Below are 26,132 nucleotides of genomic sequence, written 5' to 3'. Positions count from 1 at the left end.
GAGGGAAGGAACAAAAAAAATCCAACCCCAAAGTCAAGGAGGAAAAAAAATCTCGGGAGGTCCAAATGCCACTGGCTGCCCACCCATCCTGGGCTTTCTAGATTAAAAAAAGACTAAGTCAATTTACACTTTACAGTTTATCACTTTGATACTAATTGGAAAGCTGTGCAAGTGGACGTTTTAATGCAAGTCAGTGACTGTATTTCGTTTATTATATAATGTGAAGTGGTGTGTAGTTCAGTGACTCGTGTTTGTCAGCAGTGAAGACGTGCGGATTCCTTCAAATACACACACACACACATTTTCAGAACCGCTTGTCTCATACGGGGTCACGGGGAACCGGAGCCTACCCGGCAACACAGGGCGTAAGGCCAGAGGGGGAGGGGACACACCCAGGACGGGACGCCAATCCATCGCAAGGCACCCCAAGCGGGACTCGAACCCCAGACCCACCAGAGAGCAGGACTGCGGTCCAACCCACTGCGCCACCGCACCCCTTCCTTCAAATAGGAAAGCTATAAAGCAAACCAAAGCTGCAGTTCCCTATTTTATCCAGAAGATGTCAGGATAATTAAATAATTCGGATGGCTGCAAAGCTATCAGTGGTGTTTCGGGACTCGACATTTGCTGTTCAGCCTGCAGTTTTTCCCAGTGTTGACCTCATCCATGGCCGGTCTGCAGGCTCCACCTGGAGCAACACGACATGCAAAGTGTGTGACAGAAGCCAAGAGCTTCCCCTCCTGCCCAGGACAAGTTATTCGGAAAACTGGAGAGGATACCTCACGTTTGTGAAGCATTTCGTCAGTCCTCGAATAAAGTATACATGACGGACCTGTGTGAAAGTATTTCACATTCCTACTACTACAGGTATTACGGTATTTTACCCTTTTCCCTTCATCACTGCACGTTCGACTATTTTATTCTGACGCTTTTCTCCAAAGCGACTTATAATGTTAGGTACTTACAACTATTTACCCATTTATACAGCTGGGTAATTTTACTGGAGCAATTGAGGGTAAGTACCTTGCTTAAGCCAGATACAGCTGGAAGGGGAGAACTGAACGGTGAACCTGCCACTCAGCCTGGGTCTAAACTAAAGACAGCAGCTCTACCAGCACTAGGCGACTAACCGGCCTCACATTATCTTCTACAACAAGGAAATGACACAAAAGTATGAGCCGTGTCACGTTTTTCGCTGCACTACTACCGCGCTCAGGCCAGGGGCCGCCTGAGTGGTTCGAATCCCGCTCCTGCTGCGGACTCCCCTGAACAACTCACCTCATCTGAGGTGATACAGGAAGAATTCCCCCCCTGCTGTGTAAGTGGGTAGATCAGTGTAAAGGTGGCTCTTTTCAATCAGTGCAAAGATAAGTCAAAGGCGGCGTTTCACTTGTCAGGGTTAGCGGTGACACCTTAACTCGGCAAGGACTGGACTTGTAAGAATCACATCCGTCACTCCGTGCGCTTTACAACAATGTATAACCGCTTGCAAAGACAGTCTACACACTCGTACTGGTGACCTCAAAAATATTTTCCTCCTGCCAAAGAATGATTTCGTTGAATGAGGGGTTCGTTCCGTTGGAATGCCGTAAGGGACACAGGAGCGGCGTTAGCAGCAGGCCAGGAGGAACGTCGACATGTCGCTGCAGCATCAGCGTGACGGAGACTGAGAGCCGTGTCCTGAACAGGGTGGATGTGAGAGAGAGAGAGAGAGAGAGAGAGAGAGCGAGAGCGAGCGAGCGAGCGCACGTACGTACGCGTCCAGCTTCACAGTCCGACACATTGACTGTAACCTTGTCCTGCCTCCTTCGAAAACTAGAGGTCGCGTGTCTTTGCTCCGATGCATTATGTGACTGCAGGTGGCGGGAGGAGGACGCACTGTGTCCGTTCACGAGGCTGAGATGCGGGGTGCGCGCCGGGGGGTCGGGGGTCGGGGGAGGGGGTGGACACCAGCGAGCCGCCGCTGCACGCCCGGACTCCACGCACTGCCACGACACACACACACACACACTGAAGGACAAAACAGACTAAACTGATGGAGAACATGATGAAGTAAACATCATTTTCCGGTCTCCTCCTTCTTTCGGCATCTGCTGCCGTGCACTTGTTTACTGTGCTGGAGACGCGTTGATTTATCTGTGTTTTGCAAAATAAACACGGCAGTTGACAGTCGCGCCGAGGACGCGGGACGAGCGCTCGCTGGCTGTGTGCGGACGCCGGACGCTGCACTGACACGGTCCCCGCAGCCCGCGCTGTTCGGGCTACAGCAGTCGAGTTTGCGGGGCTCTGCGGGGTTCTGCGGGACTCCCGTCCGCTCCCGTTTGCTGCCGTCTGCTCGCTTCGCACCTCCAGCTCTGCGGATATGCAGCAGGCATCGTCCGCCCCGCTGTTCCCGACCTGAGGGCTCTGGTCCGGTAGGACTCGATGGACATGACCGCTGCTTGTGTAGCAAACCATAACAAATATTTAAAGTGGTTCTTTGTTTACACCGAATCCGCGGATCCAATGCATTAGACTGCGGGTGATTTTTTTTTTTTGTTTGTTTGTTTGTTTCGATCATTCCATCTGGCTTTAAAATTAGTGCACGGTTACCTGCCTTATTAAAAATCTCCGTTTTTTTTTTCCTGTCTGTGGCTGTGCACCGTCCGGATAATTGCTTGCGTCGCGAGCGGATGATCTGAAAGTTGCGCGAGGTGTGCGCGTGGCGGGGAGGGTGATGGGTGGGTGTCGGCGGCTGATAACGCGGACTTAGCGGCGTCCCGTCGTGTCACATCCACGCGATTAGATGCACGGGCGACCTCGTTTAGAACGGGGCTGTGTTCCGCTCCGAGTTAGCGAAGGCTGTCATGTGAAAGCAGGACGGAGCTGCTTTGACAGGTGTGGTGAGTGACTCGAGTCTGTCACGTGGGACAGCGAAAGCAACACTGCTCATCTGAAGAAGGAGTCGAATGTGTGCGATGTATACACTCAGTAGTAACAGTAACACTCTTCGTAGGGCGCGATCCCGCAGCGACTTCGCGGCAGTAGTCAGGGCGGCTCTCACTTCAGTATCTGAAGGTTGCCGGTTCGAATCCCCCTCCCGCTGTAGCAACCCTTGATCGAGATACTTCTTGCCCTGAATTGATAGTGTAAGCATACTCTGCTGTTTGGTAAGTTGTTGTAACATCTAGCATTGTAAGTCGCCGTGAATAAGAGCGCTGTGTAAATAAATATTATTAATAATAAATGTCTCCCTGAGTTATTACAGCAACGGTACCAAATTTCAGTTTGGGCACGTTTTCATGATTTCCCGTTGAATTGCTCCGGACAACAGAAACACCCTTTACACCTAAACAGAGATATAAATACAGATTTATTTTTATATATTGTAAGATATTCTATGCACAAGCGAGAGATGCTTTACTCAGTTTGAGACATTCAGGAAACAATCTATGCATTAGGTAGGGACTTGATGTAGAGTAAAGCAGGAAGGCAGTTTTTATGAGTTGGTGGCAGAGCAGGTGTGACGCACCATGGGGACCAAGCAGACGAAAGGCGCGGGACCGGAGGCCGGCGCGAGCCCGCAGCATGCGCCCTGGAAGCGCACGCCCACAAAGGAGCGCGGCGACATCTTCGCCTCCCTCATGCTGAGGTCTGGGGACCGGCTCGGCAGGGGGGGAACTCCGCCCCCGTACCAGCGAAGGATCGGCATGATCCAGGAGATGATGATGATGGCCAAGCAGGGGAAACAGGACGAGGCTACGGAGATGCTGAAGACTCTTCGACAGGTACCTGAGGATGAGAGACCCCGAGAGCGTTGCTCACAATGTGAGATGACTCGTTTAGCTTTGGAAGTCTAATAACTCCCACGAAAGCAGGGTCGGACGGTGGCTTAGACTTCAAGACGGTTTTCTTGCAGTCGGTGGGATGCTGGTTCAAATCCCTCTCCTGCTCTCATACCCTTAATGAAGGGCGGTGACCCTCAGCTGTCTGCTAAGAATTACTGAATGTTTTTGAACCCATGGAAGTGACTATCTCTATTACTGGTCAGATTGAGGTGAGTTTTTTTAACATTCCAAAACTGTATTTAATATTAACATAATCTGGATTTGACTGATGGTTAATTTTAATTATATGACGAGCGCTCCATTGCGGGTATTATGCTTTATATTTATATCAAGTTGTAAGTTGAACTGAAATACCTCTCTAGTTAACATGTGGTTGCTTGTTACTGAAACATAATTTATACATAATTTGTTGTTTCCTCTCATCGAAAGGAAGGCAGATGCACCGACACAGGAGTTAAGGTGCACGAATATACTCCGTTTGTCCCATGCGCTGTACGTGTCCTTAGAAAATTATGATACAACTGGACATGATAGCTGGAGGACTGGGATGTTCACCGTGTGCTATAGGGTCAACCCGTGATGCCTGTGGCTCTGAAACTGGCTGATCTTTCACACTATTTGTTATGTGTCACAAGAATCACTTGTAGCACGATCCATTGGTTACACGTTTCACATACAGTATACAGTATAACTGAAAAGTCGGTAGTTATAAAGCAAAAGCCTGTGCAGCCTATTCATGTAATAATGGAGCGAAGATTACAAATAAGATTAACTGTTGTAAACTTCTACACTGTTCTTAACCTGAATTATGTGCAGTTAAAAAAATTCAGATGTATATAGGTAGGATAAGTATAAAATTGTAATTTCCCTCTTAGAGTTCCAGTTACTAAATGTCAGGTAATCAACAAATACAGCACAGCAGTACGATGACAATAAAGTTTTCAATCAAATAATTGACAACTGCAATCCCACAGTCAGAGCAATAGCAGTCGGAGCAGTAAAGTGCAAGTTTGGAAGTCTGCATGCTGGTCTTGTTTTCTGGCCAGGTTGAAGTAAATGACTGATCAATATAGGAGTCTGTGGGCCCGACTGAGATAAATGACATTGTAACAAAGCTATGCAAAGCTGATTCAGAAGTACCCCAGGAGTACAAAATCCCCCAAACCCTTTTTCTTGTTTCTTACATGCAGTGTGGGAGCTGTTAATAACATGTAGGTAGGTAACAGACCCCCAGATTACTAATCAGTGTGGTAAACAGAAAAAAAATGGGAGGTAACTTGAATATTGATTCAACATTCTGTTCGCCAGTTGGGGTCCAGCCGCTCGGGTTGTTGCCAGGCAGACTGCGATGGAGAGGGGGGTTACTGGGGGGCCAGAGAAAGGTGTGTTGGTGATGCATCAGGATGGTGCCTGTTGTTCACTCTGGGATCTCCTGCCAGGGCTGGGTTATGACAGCAACGGGGCCCCAGATCCTAACTGAGTTGAGAGAGTGAAAGGAAAAGAGGTGAAGTAACAGCCAGAGCAACTGAAATCACATAATGAGGATGCACGGGAAACCAACCCTGGATGTAGGGGTGGTAAGCATGAAACATATAGTGGTGAAAGTGGTCCAAAGCCAGACACACATTCCATACTAATGATTCCTGATTCCTGGTTAAAATGTTGATGGTTAAAATGTGAGACGTGCAGCACTGGTGTACTGCATAACGAACTGCACTTGTGAATAAAACAAACTTCGGGTCCAGGGTTCCAGGTCTCAGCACGAGCCCTGCCGTCATACCTTGGAGTTGTATATTTAACCTGAGTTGCCTCTGTGAGAAAACTGTGAAGTATGAAAGTCACGTTAGATCGAAGCATCCATTGGGCAACAAAACAATCGAGTGTTATCGAAAGGTCCTGTTTTGGACATGTATGCTGGGTATCAACCTAAGGTGGAACTTGATACTCAGAAAGAGTTCTGTGGTTTGTGACCAGTCCACAGGAGTACCGTGATGCAAATGGTAGCCTAGTGTGGATTTTTAGTACCATCATAGTGGAACATGGAAGGGCACTGTGTAGGCTGCTTTCTCAGTCTGTGAGGTCAGGAAAGCTGAAGATGGTTCTTTTTGTTCCATCCACCCACCAGCGGTGGCTTCCTGTTGCCCGGATGTGTATCCAGCTCTCAGAGCTGCTGAGCGGCAGAGTTCACCTTCACTGCTGATGCAGTTGCATTAGAGAAAGACGATTTATTGTACAGCAGTGATGTTATGCAGCCAGAGTGGTGGAGGGGAGGAGGGTAGATGTGCACACAAGAGGCTGAAGAGAAGATGAAATAAGCCAAACATACAGATGCAATGGAACGGAAGTTATTTTGTTAACGGGGCGGTAGAGTAGCTATTGCTCTGGTGCGTAGAACTGCCAGGTGACAGTAACGGTGCACCGAGTTTTTTAGCTAACCTGACTGCTGCTGAGGACACACTCTCAGAAGCCAGCAGAGGAGCACAAGCAGAACAGATACCATCAGAGGCCACAAGGGCTGTTTGCTGGACGGGATAGCAGGGTGTGACCTGGGAGGAGTGAGGAAATTGGGGTAATCATCTTTCTCCCTCCCCCCCTTAATGGATTTGCTGGTCCCTGGGGTGGGGGCAGGAAAACGGGTCAGGATCAGAGCTGAGCGGAAGGAGGAGATGTTCCCAAACCCAAAGGACTGAATTTCCTGGACATCATGAGAAGGGAACTACTATGTGGAAAATTAAAGAGGAACTTTGGTGTTAACAGATCAATGGAAAAGGCTTGCGAAGTGGGCAGCCAGGAATATGTATGATTCTGCAGAATGATGGGCCGAACTCTGCCCCGTATTTCCAAAATCTCATATCTCAGTGTCCCGGAGTCTGGCTGGGCCGAAACGAAGGAAACTCCTCGTACCTAACGGTGCTGTGGGCTTCTGTGATCGCTTGAGAGCAAGGGGAGTGGGCATGGTCAAGGATGAGGAGACATTAGTGCTCGCTTCCCAAAGCCTAATTCATGTCTTTCATTCAGAGTCTCAGGTCTCAGAAGACATACGTGGTACCTTCCAGGGTTCAGGGGATTTACACCTATCCTAACGGGATACCGCATTCGTCAACAATTGAGCCGTATTTACACCGTGATAGTCGCAGGAGATCTCGGTTTATCGAACGTGTCTGGAATATTTTATTAAGATTACATTTTGTATGCAGAGGAGGAAGATATTATGTTTATTGCGATCGGGAAGTAAGCAAAAGCAGTGAGGGAGGAGAATATCGCTACCCGCTTTAATTACAGAAAACAAGGGGATGCTGGTTTATCGAGTGAAGACGTCGTTTGATTCTGCCGATTCAGCTGTCCGTTTCCAAGAAATTAGAGAGACATTTGCTGTGTTTATGTAATTTGTACCAGAACAATCATTAGAATGTCTGCAGTCTTGAACTCGCTCTGCCAAGTTTCTCTTGAGAAGCGTGCATTATGGAAGTGATAAACACATGACACTCATCAAGTGGACAGTCAGCACTGGCAATACCGTGCAAGCTTCGGCCGAGCTTCTGTGATGTGCTTTTAAGTTGAGTTGAATTTGTGTCGTCTCTGAAACGTACGTGCGCCTTCGCTTGACTCAGTTCAGCTGGAGGCCTTTTCTACCGTCTTCAGTGCACGGCAAACAAGGGATGGATCAGCTGTCCTCATGGAGATGCCTGTTAAGGAAAAGGCTGCAAGGAAAAACCCAAGAAAATGTCACCTTTCACCTCCAACCCTTACACCAGTCAGAAAAATAAGATGCTAGATCTTTATTTGTCCCCCCTATTCATATTTAATAACTGTCTGGCATCAAACATACATTTGGAAATGCACAGTTTTCTCCTCTGCCCTCTGTTTCTCCCTCCCATCAGGTTCCCCCTCCCCCACCTACATCTCATTCTACAAGCTCAGCTAGCAGGTCTCCTCTACGTGGTGTTATACTGTGGATAACAGAAACACAAAGGGGAGACGTTTATTTCCTCATTCACAGCTGACTTTCAGAATTGCTGGACTGTTTGACTTCTCTACACAGCGATAGTGTCTTATTTATCTGCAGTAACGGATGCCCATGCACACATAGATTCATATAAGGGACTTCTAAAAATGGTGGTATGAGCAAGAGGACGGCTTTACTTTTCCGGAGAAAGCTTTGACTCATTTTTAGGTTTCTTGAGTGATTTTTGAAGCGATACAGTATAATGTGAAAGCAAGTTAGTGTAAGAGATTGTCCAGATTTACATTACAGGTATTCAGTAATTATATACAATACCCCAGTTTGTACTGCAGGCATACAGTCATGATGCCAGTCTGCAATGGAGATGCTCAAGAGCAGCACAGACTCCGTGAGATCAATGAGTGCCCAGATTCTGTAATTTGTGTGTAGCCGCATTTTACTAACCTTAAGAAAACATCTTTGAAACAAATGTCCTGAGAGGGATAGGGATAGTCGTAGTGAAATCCACAGTTATAAGTGATAAGTAATCCTATGCCCTGTATATATATATGTGTGTGTGTGTCCACGCCTGAACAAAGAGTATGCCCTGCCTCTTAAATTTTATTGAACTTAATTTTGAAAGAATCCATAAATATTTGCTTTTTAAGAAAGAAAGGGCTGATCATTTGATTCTCATAACGTGGAAGTGCACAATACAAAAATTGCAGTGCATAAATAGTTGAGGGATTACATTTAATGGAATAAACCCTGCTTTGCACAGGTATTGAATTAGGGTGGAGATTATATGACATTACTGCACAGCTAAATTATAGTACAGCACCCACTGATCAGTTTCCCCATGCTGAATTGTTAATACTTCAGGAATCGGCCCGTCTTTTGAGTGCAGTGCAAGAACAGCCTGGAGGACACTGAGACAATCCGGTGACTTTCCGAGTGCCTTATTGCATCCAGTTTTGCCAGCGCTTCCCACAGTGCACAGAAAGTCTTCAGGATCCCCCCAGCTCCACCCCCTCTTCTGGCAGAACCACATAAGCGGCTTTCAATCTCTCCGACAATTAATCAAATTTTATTTGATTTTGTGGTCTTAATGATATTGCCTTGGAGATCTACCTTCGGTGCAACAAAGAGGGGCGCATTGGAGGAAACATAAGACATTAAAATTGGGCAGTAGCTGCAGTGTAAATTAATTGGTAGGAAAACAGACAGCATAGAATAACAAAAAATACAATACAGAAAAACAAATTTAATTAAAAATGATTACTGTTAGAAGAATATGAACATAATATAGCAAAGATGCCATTTTAGCAATATTTAATTGACTATTAATGGTTATGCGTTTGATAATAGCAGACTATATATTTCCATTAACTCCACTTTTTGAGCATGAAATTTAATTTCTGGATTGTTTGGTTAGAATTGGATTTATTATTTACACTTTCCTGTCTGGCATTCTTGCAGTACATCCAGGGTGTATTAATTGTATGGAATGGGAGTTAGTCACAGTTAGTTTGTGGTTGATTGCAGTTTTTTCAGCATTAGTGGGTTGGATATAAACCTGCACCTCAGCTGTGAAATAACAACAGTTATTTCATCTTCAGCTGTGATGCTTTCAGAGAAGACCTGGAATTCAACATTATTATTCAAAACTTGGGGGGTGCGGTAGCGCAGTGGGTTGGACTGGGTCTTGCTCTCTAGTGGCTCTGGGGTTCGAGTCCCGCCTGGGGTTTCTTGTGATGGGCTGGCGTCCCGTCCTGGGTGTGTCCCCTCCCCCTCCAGCCTTGCGCCCTGTGTTGCCGGGTTAGGCTCCGGCTCCCCACAACCCCACGTGGGACAAGCGGTTCAGACAGTGTGTGTGTGTGTGTGTGTGTGTGTGTGTGTGTGTGTTCAAAAGGGAAGCACCTTATATCCTGTAGCACCTTTTATAGATATAAAGATGAAATATACAGGATTATTATGATTATATTTAAATAGAAACCTCCTAATTGACATAACTGACAAACAGTTAATTATTAGCTGTGATTGTTTCCACCTCCTAGGACCTGGGTATGGAATCAACCTCCCTGGATGATGTGCTGTACCGCTACGCCAGCTTCCGCAACCTGGTGGACCCCATCACTCACGACCTCATCATCAGTCTGGCGCGCTACATCCACTGCCCCAAAGCGGTGGGTGCTCCATGGCTTTCGCATGCATACACTGACATATACATCCAAATAGCTGTCCACATACACAGGCACATGCAACCCACCCCCCATTGACCCCCTCAGACAGACACATACATTTCTGTGTATGTCAGTGCTGCTGAATTGAGTCAGCCCTGCTCCTCAATGGCTCGTGTCACCATCAGCATCTCTGCTGCCAGAGCCAGACAATCAATGTGTCTCAATCCACTCAGTCACTTTCTGTTGGTTTTCTGTGCTGACTGACTTATTTGATCTCAGCCATGCCCCAAGCTCAGGGCAAAGCATCTCTTTATCTCTCTGTCTCATTCGCTGCGGACTGTAAGATCTCATGGATGAGAAGTTCCGCATCATGCCGCACTGTTGTTCTGACTCATCCATTAAATCTGAAGTTTTGTTAATGTTGTAATTCAATAGGACACGGATATGACTATTAGCTCAACAGTAAGGAAGCCTTATTTTAAGAAATGTTAAATCACTTCTTCAAGGAATCACAGAGCGCAGAGTATTTCCCCTGTAACAGAAAACCATATTAAGTGTTACGTAATTGGTTCATTTTAATGTTAATTTCTCCATCTCTGTTTTATGACGGCTCCACTAGCTATGCCAAAAAATTTGTCAGGATCCCTTCAGCGCTGACACCAAGTGTTTGTTCCTTGCTCCTTATATTAAGCGACAGAGTGAGACGCCAGGAATAGCAGGGAAATTCAGGGTGACAGTGGAGAAGAAAGGGAGAGCACGAGGAAGAAAGAATGGAGGAAAATCAGGGCAGGAGAAAGGAGAGCAGATACTGTATATTAAAATGGTGAGTGGAAGATGCAGAGGAGGAGAGAGAATGACGAGAGACGGAAAAGCTAGGGCAGGAGCGACAGGCAAGGCTCACAGCTGCACTCTGCTCGCAGATGAGTCACGCATGGGCTTTCATCCAATAAAAACTGGTTTAGAATCAGATCACCTTCCTATGTTTCTATTCTTAATCATTGCAAACTATATGATCTGCTTGATACCAGTCCAGCTGCTGTGGAACTCGCCCCTTTTCTGTCAGACGGTTTGAGACCCTGGTGTGAAAGAAACCCGCTGTTGCCGCATACATCTAAGGAGGAGGCGAAGTGGTTAATTACCTGGATTTATTGAAGAAACCGAGCTAGTTCACATACCAAATTGTCGAGCAATTATAATGCGGTTTATTAGAGCTGCTGTGATCCACGGTGAGAGACGCATTACTGCCTTCGAAAGCTACATGAACAACCTTATTGCGTGGAGGAAACAAAAGGTGTGTTCCGGTTGCTCGTGACAGTGGGATTATGGGAGTTTCAGCTGTTTTTACATCAAATGTCAAGGGCTCAGCACATGAGAGAAGACTGCACTGCATGAAGGAACAGAGGACAGGAGCAGCACGACCGGGTCAAACACATATAGTGCCTTCCATCAGTGTCGCCACCCTAAGCTTACCGTTCCAACACATGGCACGAATGCAGTCGTGGGATTTATTTGGTATTTTTCAAATGTGCACAGTGGTTGGGGGGGTGGTCTGGGAGTGCCACGTATTTTATTGTAGAATTTTTGCCAGTAGACAGAATAGAACCAAATATAGCTTCCTTAAGTGGTTTTTAGGCTTTTGACACACTATGCTATGCTAACTATACTCAGGCATTCCCAAATTCAACAGGGCGTTTGTGCTAAAGAAAGGCAAAGGCGCATGCCCTCCGGTGGACACGCTGACCCCAAAGTCCTTGACCTGTGAAATGATTATTGTCTCATAACCTAGAGCGCATCTACATATTTGTGTTTGTGGAAGACGAGCATTTTTTGAGCAGCAGTTTTGTGCGTTTGTTACTTTTAAGTGTCTTTTGAATGGAAGGTTGTATATGTTGTGGGACTGCCACTGAGAAAAAGAAATCTTACACACACACACACACTGGCAGAAGCCGCTTGTCTCAAGCGAGGTCGTGGCGAGTCGGAGCCTAACCCAGCAACACGGGGTGTGGGGCTGGAGGGGGAGGGGACACACCCAGGACGGGACGCCAGTCCATCGGAAGGCACCCCAAGCGGGGCTCGAACCTCAGACCCACCAGAGAGCAGGACCCGGCCAAACCTGCTGCGCCACCACACCCCCGGAAAGAAATCAGACAAATCAATTCATTCATGTTCTTTTTATGTATGTAAAGGTCAATGCTGGAAAAGCATCCGGAGGCAGAGAGGCAGACTGAGACAATGAGAGAGAAACTCAGGGCTCTAATTTTAGATCTGATTCTTGACTTTGTGCATGTTCTATCTACAGAGAAAGCCCAAGTCACGTACGCATATGCACACACTCCTGTGAACCAAGGCTGCTAAAAATACGTCAGTAATTTGCTTGTACGTGATTTTGTCCAAAAGCCTCACTCTGACTGGAACAAAGGGCTAGACGAATGCTTTGCTTTCCGTAATAAAATATACGAGAAATATTGGTACTGCGCTCTGCTCTCAGTGAGCAGGAGAGGATCAAATGTAATAAAAGAGGGGCAAAATAGAAACAGAGCTTTAAATCTGCTAATCTCTGTCAAGCACCTGGTGTGAAGAGTGCCTGGCAGTGGCTCTCCTTGGGGATGAGGGCACGGTGTAGAACACGGAGCCTCCGTGGTCAGGCAGTCCAGAGGGATCACTCAGCAGTCACAGCAACCCCAGAGGCAGAGTGAAGCAAGCAGAAGTTGAACCGGATGATCCCAGGGTCAGACCCCAGCCGCGGACACCTTCATCCTCATCGCGCAGGTTATCGTAGAGACACACAGGAACGTATACACACAGGTACCAGCTGCCCTGCATTTGATCATATATGCAGGTACTGATTTCCATACACGTGATCATATCTGTGATGAAGCCCCCGCCCTAAGTTTGTGGACATATCTGCAATTTCTCAGTGTACTCTCTCTACCTGTATGCTGTTGTAACCCTGTGCTGTACAGTATGTTGAAGCAATTAATACAAAAAGAAAAACAGGTGCGAGTATAAATTTCCATACACCAGTAAGCGTAAATTCTGCATTTATTTTCAGTTGGGTCCTTTTAGTGATGTCAGCATTCATATTCTCACTTGCTGTACCGTGGAGCCCAAATTGTTCCCAGGACCGAGAGCGTTTTGCTGAGCGGCACCCTCTCTACGCAGCACCTGATTGCCTCTGTGTCCGAATTCACCGCTGCATCTGTCCAGTGTCTCCGAAGAGAGCCTTAATGTTTAATTATCTGAAAGTCTGACTGACCTTTCAACAAGGAGTGGGCAGTTTGTTCTGGTTGCTTGTGGACGGAGCCTTTGTTCACTCTTGGTCCAGAAGTGCAGGTGTGAAAAGGTTGCAGTGAGTTTTTAGAACGAGTGAAGTGCTCATTATTGGCTTTTCTGCTGGTCTGCTGTTAAATATTACAGCCTTTAATGACTGAAAAAAATGATTAAAGACAGAAAGGTAAAATGATGGTTATTAAAAAACACGTCACCAAAATGTCTAACTGCATTTGACATTGCTGTAGAACCATAAGGGTGGGTGCGGCGGCGCAGCGGGCTTAACTAGGTCCTGCTCTTTGGCGGGTCTGCGGTTCGAGTCCCGCTTTGGGTGCCTCGTTATGGACTGGCGTCCCGTCCTGGGTGTGTCCCCTCCTCCTCTAGCCTTATGCCCTGCATTGTCAGGTTAGGCTCCAGTTCACCATGACCCCAACTTGGGACATGTGGTTTCTGTGTGTGTGTGGAACTATACGGGAACAAATTGCTTTAGCATCCTGTCTTTCACAACTGCCATCTTCACTGTTTTTAATGGGTGACTAAAGATGACCAAAATGAAAAAAGGCCTCGCTTGTCTCCTTTAGGAAGGGGACGCCTTGACCTCCATGGAGAAGGTGTGCCGACAGCTGACGTACCACCTGAGCCCTCACTCTCGGTGGCGACGGCAGGGCCTGCTCAAGAGGAAGCCCCAGGCCTGGTGAGCAGGAGGGGTTAGGGGTCACCACAGCAACAGTGCAGCTCCAACCAGCACTTTGAGGAGGACAGCAGGTTGGCTAGTGCTTGCAAGGGCAAAGACAGATGTTGCCCAAAATTCAGGCCAGGTTCTGCAGCTCATATGTCACACGTTGTACTTTGGATGCAAGTTTGATCCAGGAGTTCCACGGTAATGGAACATAACACCAGTTATTCTGCTTGCAGCTACTTCATGTGCTTTTAATGTCTCCTGACTTTGCTAAGTAGAAGAACAGCACACAGCTGAACTGGGGAGGGGGTGAAAGAGTGCAAATGCCCAAGCCCACAAATAAAAGCAAATTTTAATTAAACCCTCAGACGAGGCTGATCTTATAGCTCAAAGTTTATTTCATCTGGGATGTTTTACTGATGAAAGAATGGATTACTGGAGTGACGTAGTCTGCTGGTGCTGCAGATTGGCACGTGGCCCCGTCAGAACTCTCTGAAGCTCATTATTGAACTCGTTCATTCATTTCAGAGATTGGTTTGCTCTAATGAATGACCACTTGGCTCTCTCGAATGCGAACGGTTTGATGAATGTTTTTTTTTTTTTTGAATTTGTGTTTTCTCAAATCGGTATCCTCCCTTCTCAGTGCAATCACACAACACAGAATTATGCTTCGGACGACATTAGTATTTTACTGGGTTTGAAGCTAATCTGCAAAATATTGATGGTTGAAAAATGAGTGCATTGTCCCCGTGCTTTCTTTCCTGGTCAGTATCTGTAACTGAGGAATTCAGTGTGTATTCTACTACTGACTCTTACCTGCAGTCTGTTATTCCTGTGCTGGTATAATGCCTGGTCATAGTCATCATTGTTTATGTTTTAGATTAGATTCAACTCTGCTCACTGCGTGAACCTTTTCTGAAAACAAGCTGGTGTGTGCTGGCAGGTGAACAAGATTTTGTGTGTGTGTGTGTGTGTGTGTGTGTGTGTGTGTGTGTGTGTGTGTGTGAGAGTGAGGAAGAGCAAGAGAAGACGTGTAGGGGGAGGAGGGACTGGGAACAGGCCGTGAGTCACTCAGCAGCGGTGCCGTCATCACTCCGGCATGTGTTGACCAGACTCCAACCCCACCTCTCTCTCCTGCCTTTCCCTTTGTCTCTCACATATGGTGGCTTTGGTTCCGTCTGTTGCCTCTGTCATTTCACAATATCTTTCTCTGATTCCATGCCTTTCGAACGCGTTCTGCTTCTTTCTCCATTAATTATTTCTGCCGACGTACATTTGGTCCTCCTGGAATTCCTACAAGCTTCTGCCCCAGATCAGCTTCCTGTCACCTGGTAAAACCTGCAAGGGACTGACATGTGTTCTCACCAGATGCATCTATAAAAACAACCATCATCACTTAGAAATTTTGCACTGCTGCTTCGGAAGGCATGATGCAGAGGGAGATCACCGGACTGGTCTCGGAATATTGCGGATTAGTTTCCTCCCTTCTCCAGCTCATACCCTTTCACCTCCCTGGATTTATGGTTAAAATACGTTACGCTATTTCCCTAATTGCCAGTGTCTGTCCTGTGAAAATTTGTGGGGGTATTGATTAATTCCTTGAGACATCAGCAAATAAACAAGCTCAGAGGATGGGCGCTGGGCAGGGCAGCGATGAAGGACAGCTGGGCTTAGTTTCACAGTAAGCAGAACAGCCTCTCAGTTCATTTCCGTTCTATACTCTACAGCCGTAGCAACAGGTCCATAGGAGGGTCCCTCAGTGCAACAGACATTTAAGAGAGAGACAGTCTGAAAAAGGGAAGAAAGTACCAACGCACTCCCTATTACCCCCAATGGAGCAAGTGCCTTTGTGTTTGTAATGAGATTGGCTCATGAGAGATGCTGTCATTAGCTGACTGGGAAGAAGTGGGCATTTTTGCTTTCAATCTAAAACATCTGCAGATTTAATGTTCTTTGGCCTTTCCTCACAACACACATTGTTTTTCAATATCAAATTTCTTTCTGGCAAACTGAAACCCCCCCCTTCTATGTCCTGCCCATTGGCTCTATTTGCTTATGTATTTTTGGGCTTGGCCATGAAAAATTAATCCCACAGAGGAGTCTTTGTGGTCATGGCATAATGAAATTGATAAAATATTGAAAATCTGCTGGGAAATCCACTGTAATGTTGCTGGCACTGGTGGCCCGGTGCACAGATTGTCCACTCCACTAATTACTCCTTTCTCCCTCCTTCCGTCCCAGTGCACCTCGCTTTGGCTCAGATTATCTCTGACCGTGTGTGTGTGTGTGTGTGTGTGTGTGTGTGTGTGTGTGTGTGTGTGTGTGTCACTGCGTTTGTGCGCTCAGCTACGCACGCTGAGTGTTTTGCGTGGTCTTTCATGCCCATATTGTGTTCGAGATACTCTTGCCCTTGTTCTGGGCCATCCCCTTCCCTACAGGCCAGGTTTACGTGCATGTTAACGCACTCGCTGTTATCAGGAGGCAACGCAAGGTAGCTCCGCAGGTAAGGGACGCAGCGCAATCCGCCAGAGAGCGCTGGCCCGCTCCGTCGCAGTGTTAGTCACGCCGATGATGGCCTGCTTTGTTTGTTGGAGGAGGGCGATTGTCGGAAATGCAGAAAGCGTACGCCAGCAAGGGCAAAACAGCGCACCACTTTAGTATGCTTTGTGGGAGGGGTATGTGCTGTTGAGCTGGGCAGAGGCATCTGTTGAGCAATATAATAATCATAATTATACCGAGATGAATGGTAATCATCGCAACCTACTGACCCTCTCTTCTGTGGGCCCTTCTCTCACCTTGTGGCTCTCACCCTCCTGCTTTCACTCTCTGGCGCTTTTTTCTTGTGCGCTACAATATTGTATGATGAACTTGTGTTCACATCTGCGGAAGCCACTGTGCAGACCGCATAACGTGGCAGGGAGGACAGAGTAGCGTAATCAACTGAGCTCACTCTTCTCCCTGTATCCCACTCTCCTGGTGAAGAGGGGTGAGAGAGGATTTGTGACTGTGTCAAACACACACCTGCTCGCTGGCTGGTGATACATCGCAGGACTCGGGGAGAACAGATGAGAGGAGCACATGGGAGGGAGCGAAGGAGGTGAAAACAACACGTAAACAGGAGCACGTGCGGGATGAAGGTGAGATGTGAAAAGGGACCGTTTCACGGGAAAGATGTAAACATGGATTTGTGAGATTTCTGTCATGCGACGTCTCCGCTGAGGTATTTTTAGTCATTCCCAGTGAAATGCTAAAGATACGTTCAAATATACAGGTGGAGATTAAGGTGATAAATTACGGGCTGATTACCTGGCTGGGGCGGGTAAGTCTTCCCAGAGTTCAAAACCAAGCCAAATTATCTCCCACCTACTTGTGACGCATCTTTACCGGCAGGATGTTGCAAAAGGTGTGGACGTTCACAGTCTCAGGAGCCAGTTTCCACTGGTTTTTGTGTTTTTTTTTTTTTTTCCAGGGATACTCAAAGTAAGCATCACATCCAGAAATGTCATCGCCCAAAGGCAAAGCGTTGTAACTTCTCTTAAAAGCACGTACCTTTGTGCAAATCCTCCCCAAAAGAATGGCGTCAAGATGAGAGGACATCTTTGCAATGAGTGGACAGGACAGTCTTTGCTCTGAGGGGGTGAGTCAGGCCGGTGAGGCAGTGTGTCATAGCAGACAGGGGAAGATCTGAGCACTGAACACTGAGGGGGTGTTTCCAAAGCAGAGAGAGAAAGAAGGTCTCAACACTGAAGGGGTGTATTAAAGCAGATGGAGAAAGAAAGATTTGTACTCTGCTGCTGAATAGCATGAGATTTTGAGCCACGGCCAGCGGGAATAATGTGGGATCAGTGTTTTTTTTTCTTTTTCCCCTTCATTTTTGTTTACTTGTTGTTTCTTTTTGTGAACAAGTAAGACCACAGTTGTGTAAAATTCGCTGAGGTAACGCATGGGTAGGCTGAGGGTGATGAGGAGGATGAAGGAATAAAATACGGCATTATTATGCACACAGTATCATTTTAGACAAGGATGTTCACGCTTGATGTTTGTGTTGCATTTTAGGCTTGAAGGACATAAATTTAGTTTTCTCCCATCGCATGAAAAGTATGATCAGCAGTGTACGTAGTCTGTGAAATATCTTTCTTTTGTGCTTGCTGGGGTTTGCTTTTCTATACCTGTGTAAATCTATATTTATGTCAGACAGAAGTCTTGACCCCGGAGGGAAAGCTGTTATATCACTAAGCTGTACACACGCTTCCTCGCTGTCCTTTCCAGGTCATTCTGTAGAGGCAAGGGCAAAATCCCTGGGGATGATCTTGTTTTTCCAAGCGGCCTGTGACTGACTGACTCGGGGCTAAAAGAGAACAGTCCTTAGCGAGGCCCCTGGAAGGAGTAACAGCAGAGAAATCTGACTCGTTCCAACTGGAACCACTGTCCAGAACAAGCGTCTGACTCCATTTACTCCATCTGGGCATTATCAGAAGTCCACATTAAATCAAGTCAAAATAATACTTGTAAAAAAACTGCAGTCATGTTCAGACCAGCCTTCTCCTAACACATACAATGAGTCTCCCCAACAGGTTAAACCCCAGCCCAGGGACACCTGCCTCACTGTCCTTACACAGCTGTCCTTGATGGACTAGGCAGTCCCACATGAGCCTCTCTTCTGTTGCTTTCTTGTCCTCGGTCATCTGCTCTGGCTCACAATGTGCGGCAGAACAGGCACGAATGGTCACGTGCAGTATGCTTATTTCTGGAAATTCTTTGCCTCCGATCTGTTTATTTGGCTTCCTATGAAAGTCTCTTTGGTCCGTGCAGGAAGCATTAGGTATTTATCCTTTATTTATCCAGGTGAGTTCCCACTGAGATCACACTCTGCCCTGACCAAATGCTCCACAACCATTCATCATGAAAAGAATAAAAACAATATGTACATAACAAAAATAAGACAAAGTGAAATACTGGACATCTAAATCGTCATTAAGAAAAACACAGCTTAAAGTTTTTGGCAAATAACTCCAGATCCATGGGAAACAACAGTTGGAAAACAACAGCTACTAACTGGACTAGAGTGTATAATTGAATGCACGCTATTTCAAAATTTTTAATTGACGGACAGTCCAGAACGTTTTTACTGGTCACCTTAATAAATGTGGCAAAAGCAGGTTAAAACTCTAGCAATAGTGATAAAATCTTAAGAACAATGAGAAACACTTTGTGGTGTGTTCTACAAGAGGGATGCGTGTAGAAAACCTTTATAGTCAACGATGGACAAAAAAAAAATTAAAAATCCACACACAGATTCCAATTTGTTGTTTTCCGAGTTACTGAGCCATAACCTAAATGGATGTCATAACCTTCCCCAAATTAACACCTCCATCAGCCGGTTTCAGGTGACCAGAGTCTAGAGTGTTTATGACACAGTGTTTCTCAGTGCCCCCTTTCCCTTTGCCCCCACCCCCCCCAGTCTGAAGGCAGTTCTGGCGATGCCCCCTGCTGGTGACACGCTGGACCTGTCGGGGATTCCCCTGGTGGCACGTGACATGGAGCGCCTGTCTGCCTACCTGCAGCGCCACGCAGCCCGAGTGCGAAGCCTGGAGCTGGGCTTCACCGAGCTCACGGATGAGGCTTTCCTGCTGCTGCTGCCTGCCCTGGCTGCGTTGCCCAGCCTGGAGACCCTGGCTCTTAACGGCAACCGCCTGACACGCACCATCCTCCGTGAGCTCACCGATGCCCTGAAGGACCCGGGAAGCTTCCCCAGTGTCACCTGGATCGATCTGGGCAACAACGTGGACATCTTCTCCCTGCCGCAGCCCTTCCTGGTGGGCCTACGTAAGCGCTGCCCGAAGCAGGGTAATCTGCCCACTATCCTGGAGTTTGGGGAGAGCCAGGCCAGCGAACCCGAGAGCCGGGCAGACGGCGATGACGCCGCTGACGAGGGCACCAGGACGGAGAGCACGGGGGAGCTCAGGTCTGAGGTGGAGGGAGAGATAGATGCAGAGATGGAAATAGAGGAGATGATGGAGGAGCTGCGGGACTTTGACCGAGAGGTACAGGGGAGGGAGGACGAGATGGAGGAGGACAGCATGTGGACGCTGGAGGAGCGTGGGAAAGGCAAGGAGGTGGTTAAAGAGCAGAGCAAGGCAGAGAGGGCAGCCAAAGCCGAGGAGGAGGATGACACCCAGAGCGGCTCATCCCAGCTGTCCTGTTCCAGCCAATCACAGCAGTCCTCGTCGCAGGCTGTACGAGTGAAAGGTGATGCAGAGGACCAGGTCGTTGTCCACAGCAGCAACCAGACCTGAAACTACTGTGGTCAACTGTTCGTGTTTTCTTCCTTCTGGTATTACGTCTAATTCAGATCAAGAATGAAAAGGGGAGGAATGTAGTGGAACATAAACGAGGAAAATAAAGTGGAACCTCCCCGTCTTGTCCAGTCCCGGAGTCATTTTGTCCGGAGAAGCTGTCGGGATACTACGATGGGACACTGGGCAAGATTATCCATAGGGTTATTGTTCCTCTCCGTAGTATCATTAGACTACACATATGAGATATAAGCAATGGAATCAGTCCTCTCTAGTTATGGTTGTCACCCAAACCAGTGTTAATCTGGTTCTTCTTTCTCAACTGGAGGTCCGGTGCAGGCGTGTCTCATTGCCACGCCCTCGACCACGAAGAAAGCAAGAGGACCCCTGGGTCTTGCAAACGTTTGCCAGTACGCCATTGTCCTTCCTGCACAAGCCCCAAATGCCTGTGAGTAATGGTGCTGCACGGACCAGCGCTTGAGTTCTCCCCCTGCCGTCGCTGGAAGGCACGAGGAACAAATCTGCATTTGCATAAATCCGAATCTAGCAGGACGTGGTGTGTGAAACTGTCAGTGTGCGCTCTGGGAGTGTCCTCAGTTGGCTGAAACTGGGACTGAGCACACCGAGCTGCTGGGGGGGGATCCACCTCTGTGTGTCAGCTGTGTAACGAGTGGGAGGAATTAATGAGAATGACCAGGGTAAGAGGTGGAGCTGCAGAGCAGGAAATGATATAATCGCTTTAAGCAGAGCCTGTATCCAGTTTGCATCAGAAAAGTAAACAGTTACCATTTTTGGCCATTTAAGAAAACCACAGCAGTGTATATTTAATATGAAGACCCGAATCTGAATCATATTTTTTTCAGTGTCAGAATACACCGCTTCCTTTTAAAATATATAAATTATCACTGTTTCCACCTTCTGTGTATTCCATATGGTATAAAAAGAAGCATTATTTTAATATTTAAGTGTATATTCACGTTTTGGAACATATCTTTTATTTTCATAAAGGCCTGTTTATTCAACACTGAGGATAGCATTGTGTCACCATGTGGTAAATACCCTGCAGATTAGCAGTGATACGTTCAGCCTTTTTTAGTGTGTAATGTTAGTGCATGTGGCACACACTGTACAGTCTTCTGTGTATATTCCTCTCAGTGTCTGCGATTTCTGTTGTTATTGTCATTTAATGCATCTTTCATTCAGAGAAAGGTCTGAAGACCTTACAATAATGTCTTTACCAGTGTGCAGTTATAAATGTAGTGGAACTACATTTTTACCTTGCTACCATTTCCTTTACTTGACTTAAATGTTTTCTACAAGTACATCCCCATAATGTTATGACACCGATTAAAAATGCATTGAACCTAAAAAGCTGCGAGGGACTGTTAAATTTTTATAATTTACTCTTATACTGGACATCCATTGGGTCAAAGGGTTTCAGTGAAAGTTTTCAAAGCAGGGTTTTCCTTTTCTACAAAAGCAACTTGAGTCCTGTATCCAGAGGTCTCCCCACCGATTCTGTGCCCACCCCTGTGTTTCCCTTACAGTCCTACTGAGGTCACTCCTGGTCAGGCCAGTATGCTGTCTTTGCCCATTCTCATTCCCTGTGGTTTCATTCCCTGTGCAATGGTTCCTATTCTCCCCTGTGCTTTTCACTGAAAGCACCACTGGCTGGAGAAGTCCTAAAGAATCAGCTCACAGCTGAACGTCCCCGTCGCCGTACGTGGAGACAGTTCCCAGAGTACAGCCGGAGCAAAAGCAACGCAACAGGAAGAGGGGGGATTATGGAAGACAGACAGCCACAAAAGCACACCACCAAGCAGCGAGGACTGCCGGTGCACACTAGCAGCAAGGTGCGGTGACTGCGCTTTTCCAGTGTGACGGTCCTGTGTCTAAAGGAAGAGCATGCCTTAGTGTTTCAGTCAGACCATTTCACCTCTGGAATGACTTAAAGTAATAATCTACAAATACAGATGCATACACCCTGAGAATATGTAAGTAGGACTAGAATGCATAGGACTGTAGTTTAAATTATGAAGCTAATATAAGGGTTTAAAAATGCCTCATCTTTATTTACAGTTCTCTGTGTCTCTATCTCCTCTGTTCTTCTCCGTTCAGCTGTGGTGAAAATAAGTCAGTGATTTATTTAAATTATTTTCCCTTAAACAGAATGCCATACAAATTAAAGATCTGAAAATAAAAGTGTATGCTGTACCACTTTGTTTGTCAGGTTTTTAGTATATTGTCTAGGAGACTATTGGTTCAATTTGTTTTAATAGATGGTGACTGCAATCTTTCTTGAGTGTTAAACTTTGCCAAGACTACTAGGGTTCCTTCAGTTTACTAATGAAGAAATCCATTGTTCAGTCTGAAAGCCATGGAGTCCTTTTGCATGATAAATAATGTCAAGTGAGTTCTTTTACATTTCAACAATCAGTGAACTTACTATGCGAGACGGATACGAAAAAATGTACTGGGACAGTGGAGGGCAATCCCATGGTGATTACATTTTCAATGTCAAGTATGGCACTCAACACAGCAATTTCTGCCTCGCAGAGAAAAAAAAAAATCTTTCTCGTCACAAAAAAAAACCTTTCAGTTAAGTACCAGGAGACACAAGTGGAATTTGGAGAGACAAAATAAAAATAAGTGAAAAGGAGGGTGGCAGAAAAGAAGAATTAAGAAAGAGCATCAAGGTGACAGTGAAAGAGTCATGGTCAAGAAGAATTATGAACTTATTTCACTTTAAAGATGTATCCTTTTCTATGCACATTCCAGTGCAGCTGGTGATTAATGAACTATTACAGGATCAATTACAAAACAGAAGTTGGCAAACACATTTCATGCTTTTGTTAAAGAAAATGCTAACATCCAACGATTATATATCAAAGCAGAAAACTGTCAAGATGTGTAAAATCTACATAATAGCTCAATCACACATAATACATTGGTGAAAATGACCAAATCCCCACTGCTGAAGCTGAGTGTTAAAGTGCTAATGTGAAACAGTTGGGATAGAAAGGCTGTTTTAGGAAGCCTTTTCTCCTCTGTGTTCTGGAAAGAAGTCAGGATCCCAGGAATGCTACCCAGGATTCCAGCATCATGTTTCCAGCCTTGCATTTTCCTCCCTAAAAACCCAGATTCCATATATGGGATGTGAACGTGACCTCCTGGATCAGTGGCCACCACGGCCTGTTTTCACCACAGACATGCTTCACGCTTGAGCAGAGACTGACAGCAGTGCCAAAGTGCAAAACATCTGGCACATCAGGTCCACATCAAGCAAGCGATACAAGGTGAGAGAAAGTCAGACGGATTCTGCAGAGGTCTAGCTTTACTCCTCCTACCTGCTGGCCTTCATGCCATTAAAATGCACTGGGGAACAAGGTTCACCTGCGGTGTCCAAGTTTCACAGGTCAGTTTAGAAGCTAAAGATATAGACACTAACATTTTTACAGCTAGCGAACACCTTCTTATTGCCACAGGAAGTAAAGCCTGATTTATACAGTCAGGAAAGAGAAGCAGACAGAGGCACTAAGAAATGCATTGCAGCGGAAATAAGGCAAGATTTTTTGAGATAGAGCTGCTGCCTTTGGACCAAAAGGTCACAGGTTCGACTCCCATGTCCAGTTGTAAAACCCTTGAGCATGATACTTACCCTAAATTACTCCAGTAAAATTATCCAGCTGTATAAATGGGTCAATAGCTGTAAGTAGCTTAACACTGAAAGTGGCTTTAGAGAAAAACATCAGCTTAAAGAACAAATGTAAATGTAAATTAGATGAATGAGTGGGAGGCCTTTTCAAAGTTGTTCTAGCCTTTTTACTTTGACAGCAGTGAGACTAAATAAAAAATTGTCTAATTATACAGTACATGGTAGAACTACTTCCAGAATCTCTGAACACATATGAACTATCACCAGGTTCCCTCTGTTGATGGCATCTCCATTAAACCTGCTACACTGTAAAACTTCCTCTTGTGAATTGTGATACTACAATTGTTTTTACATTACATTTGCGTTTGTTCACTTAGCTGACACTTTTTCTCCGAAGCAACTTAAAATGTTAAGCCGCCTACAATTATCTATCCATTTATACAACTAGGTAATTTTTACTGGAGCAACTTAGCACAGATACCTTGGCTGAGCACAGGACAGCAGGAGGTGGGATTCAAACCTGTAACCTGCAAGTCCAGAGACAGCAGTGCTAACCACTACTTTCGGTATGTTACACAAAGTCTGGGAAGATTGTTGTGTAAAAAGCTAATTTTCGCAGTGTTGCTCTATTCTAAAGTACTGAAAGTAGCAGTGGTCCCCCTGCAATGAACCTGTTCTGTGCAGATGGATCCTATTTTATGGGTGATTCCCTCAACACCTCTTTATAATCTCTTCACTTCACAGCTGAAAATGCTGTTTTTCCTCTTTATGAGAGAAAAATACTCATTTAGACTCATTCCAAACGTTTTATCCGTACAGTACAGTACGTCCCTTTAGACCTCAGTCAGGACTGGTCCATGGAGCTAAACTTTCACACCGGTAATAGGAATAAAGTATTGGATACTGGAACTGCCTCCAGTTATCTTCCTCCTCCTAACTCCTGCATAGCTAAAACACCCATGTCTAATATCCGTTTATCTTTTTAAGCACACATTTAGGTTATAAAAATTCCTCTGGTCTTTGAAGTACAGTAGCGCCTACAGACAACACAGTAAAGGCCTCCGCTTTACTCTGCTCTTCTGTGATTATACTGACACCTGGTGGTCATTTTTTTTTTAAATCAGTACATAAGATATAGATACAAGTTTTTCACGTGTCATTTTGCAAAAAAATATTACGTCATAGGATGTATATAACTGGTGAAGTAAACACCCAAACAATTTCAATAACCGCTTGTCCTGAGTAGGGCCGCAGTAAAACGGAGCCTATACCGGAGCGCCCGCCTTCGGGAGGGGTGAGGTGAGGCACACGCTGGACGGGACGCCGATTCATCGCAGGGTCGCCACTCTCACACTATGGAAAATTCAGTGCCCCCCCTATTCACCTCAACTACATGCCTTTGAAAGGAAACCCAGGCGGACATGGGGAAAAACAGGCGAATTCCACACAGACCGAATGTGATTCAAACCCAACGTGGGCATCGAACCCCTGATCTCTCGCCACACCCAGCAGGCGCGTTGAGTGAGGTGGCAGCATTACTCACTCTACCATCTCTTTCCGCCCTCGAAGTAAACATTTAACAAGCGGATCAGTTGCATTTCTTATAAATCATGTAACATTCTCAGATTTTTCTGAAGTTATTTTAAATTTAATTCACAACCGTTTACGAAGGCGAAATAGAACGTTTTAAATCATGGGCATTTGTTATAGGTGTTTCCCACGGGGAAAGTGAACCGTTTCAATAACTGAAACAAACATTTGAAATCCATGAATATAGCGGATGCTGACCTTGCGTCTCTATTGTGCTATAGGCCAGTACTTAGACTCCTCGACTGCAGGCTACACTGATGACAAGAGCTTTCCGACTATCGCTCTTTGGGTTCGCACAATGAATGAAGAGGAACACTGGATTCCGGGTCTGCAGAACAGAGGACAGCGATGCTCTACGAATCGATCTGACTCAGCTGAAGAAAATGCATGCGTTCATGTGCCAGCACTGCCAAAAATAGACCAGATTTGTATTATGACTCATTCATTGTGTCTGAAAGATTTTGCAAATATTTATACGAAAGGAATTGCGTTAAAATAATACTAAGACGTGTAAAATCATACCTATTCGGAGTAAACTGTAAAGTTATGTTAAATTCAATTTTGGTTTCCATTTACGAACTTCATCGTCACGCTAAGCATAGACCTCATCAACATGGCCGTATGTCTCCAACAGTTTTCCATATTTTCCCGATGACCGGCCCATTACGTCACTTCCGGTCTGTGAGGTC

General features: G+C 45.9%; 1 protein-coding gene across 2 annotated transcripts; it reads left to right on the top strand.

The window, feature by feature from the left end:
- The first annotated feature begins 1,402 nt into the window (after positions 1-1,402).
- Positions 1,403-21,573, top strand: lrrc75a (leucine rich repeat containing 75A). 2 transcript variants are annotated; one of them, XM_018750573.2, is made up of 5 exons: positions 1,403-3,767; positions 9,828-9,956; positions 10,645-10,776; positions 13,805-13,917; positions 19,364-21,573. In XM_018750573.2, the coding sequence occupies exons 1-5, from the start codon at positions 3,513-3,515 to the stop codon at positions 20,196-20,198; spliced, it is 1,464 nt and encodes a 487-aa protein (XP_018606089.1). In that variant the 5' UTR covers positions 1,403-3,512; the 3' UTR covers positions 20,199-21,573. The 2 variants fall into 2 exon arrangements, with proteins under 2 accessions (XP_018606089.1, XP_018606090.1); XM_018750574.2 differs by lacking the exon at positions 10,645-10,776 and having other exon boundaries at positions 1,410-3,767.
- Positions 21,574-26,132: the final 4,559 nt, after the last annotated feature.

The sequence above is a fragment of the Scleropages formosus genome, chromosome 10 (assembly GCF_900964775.1).
Source record: "Scleropages formosus chromosome 10, fSclFor1.1, whole genome shotgun sequence".
In the NCBI taxonomy this organism is placed as follows: Eukaryota; Metazoa; Chordata; class Actinopteri; order Osteoglossiformes; family Osteoglossidae; genus Scleropages; species Scleropages formosus.
The sequence above is the reverse complement of the archived record's forward strand: the minus strand, read 5'-3'. Positions and strand labels throughout refer to the sequence as shown.

What these genes read in the sequence shown, in the direction of transcription:
- lrrc75a (XM_018750573.2), top strand. Translation starts at nt 3,513, where the DNA reads ATGGGGACCAAGCAGACGAAAGGCGCGGGACCGGAGGCCGGCGCGAGC. An exon ending in TGCTGAAGACTCTTCGACAG is followed by an intron (nt 3,768 to 9,827) that starts GTACCTGAGGAT and finishes TCCACCTCCTAG; the next exon opens with GACCTGGGTATGGAATCAAC. An exon ending in ACATCCACTGCCCCAAAGCG is followed by an intron (nt 9,957 to 10,644) that starts GTGGGTGCTCCA and finishes CCTTATATTAAG; the next exon opens with CGACAGAGTGAGACGCCAGG.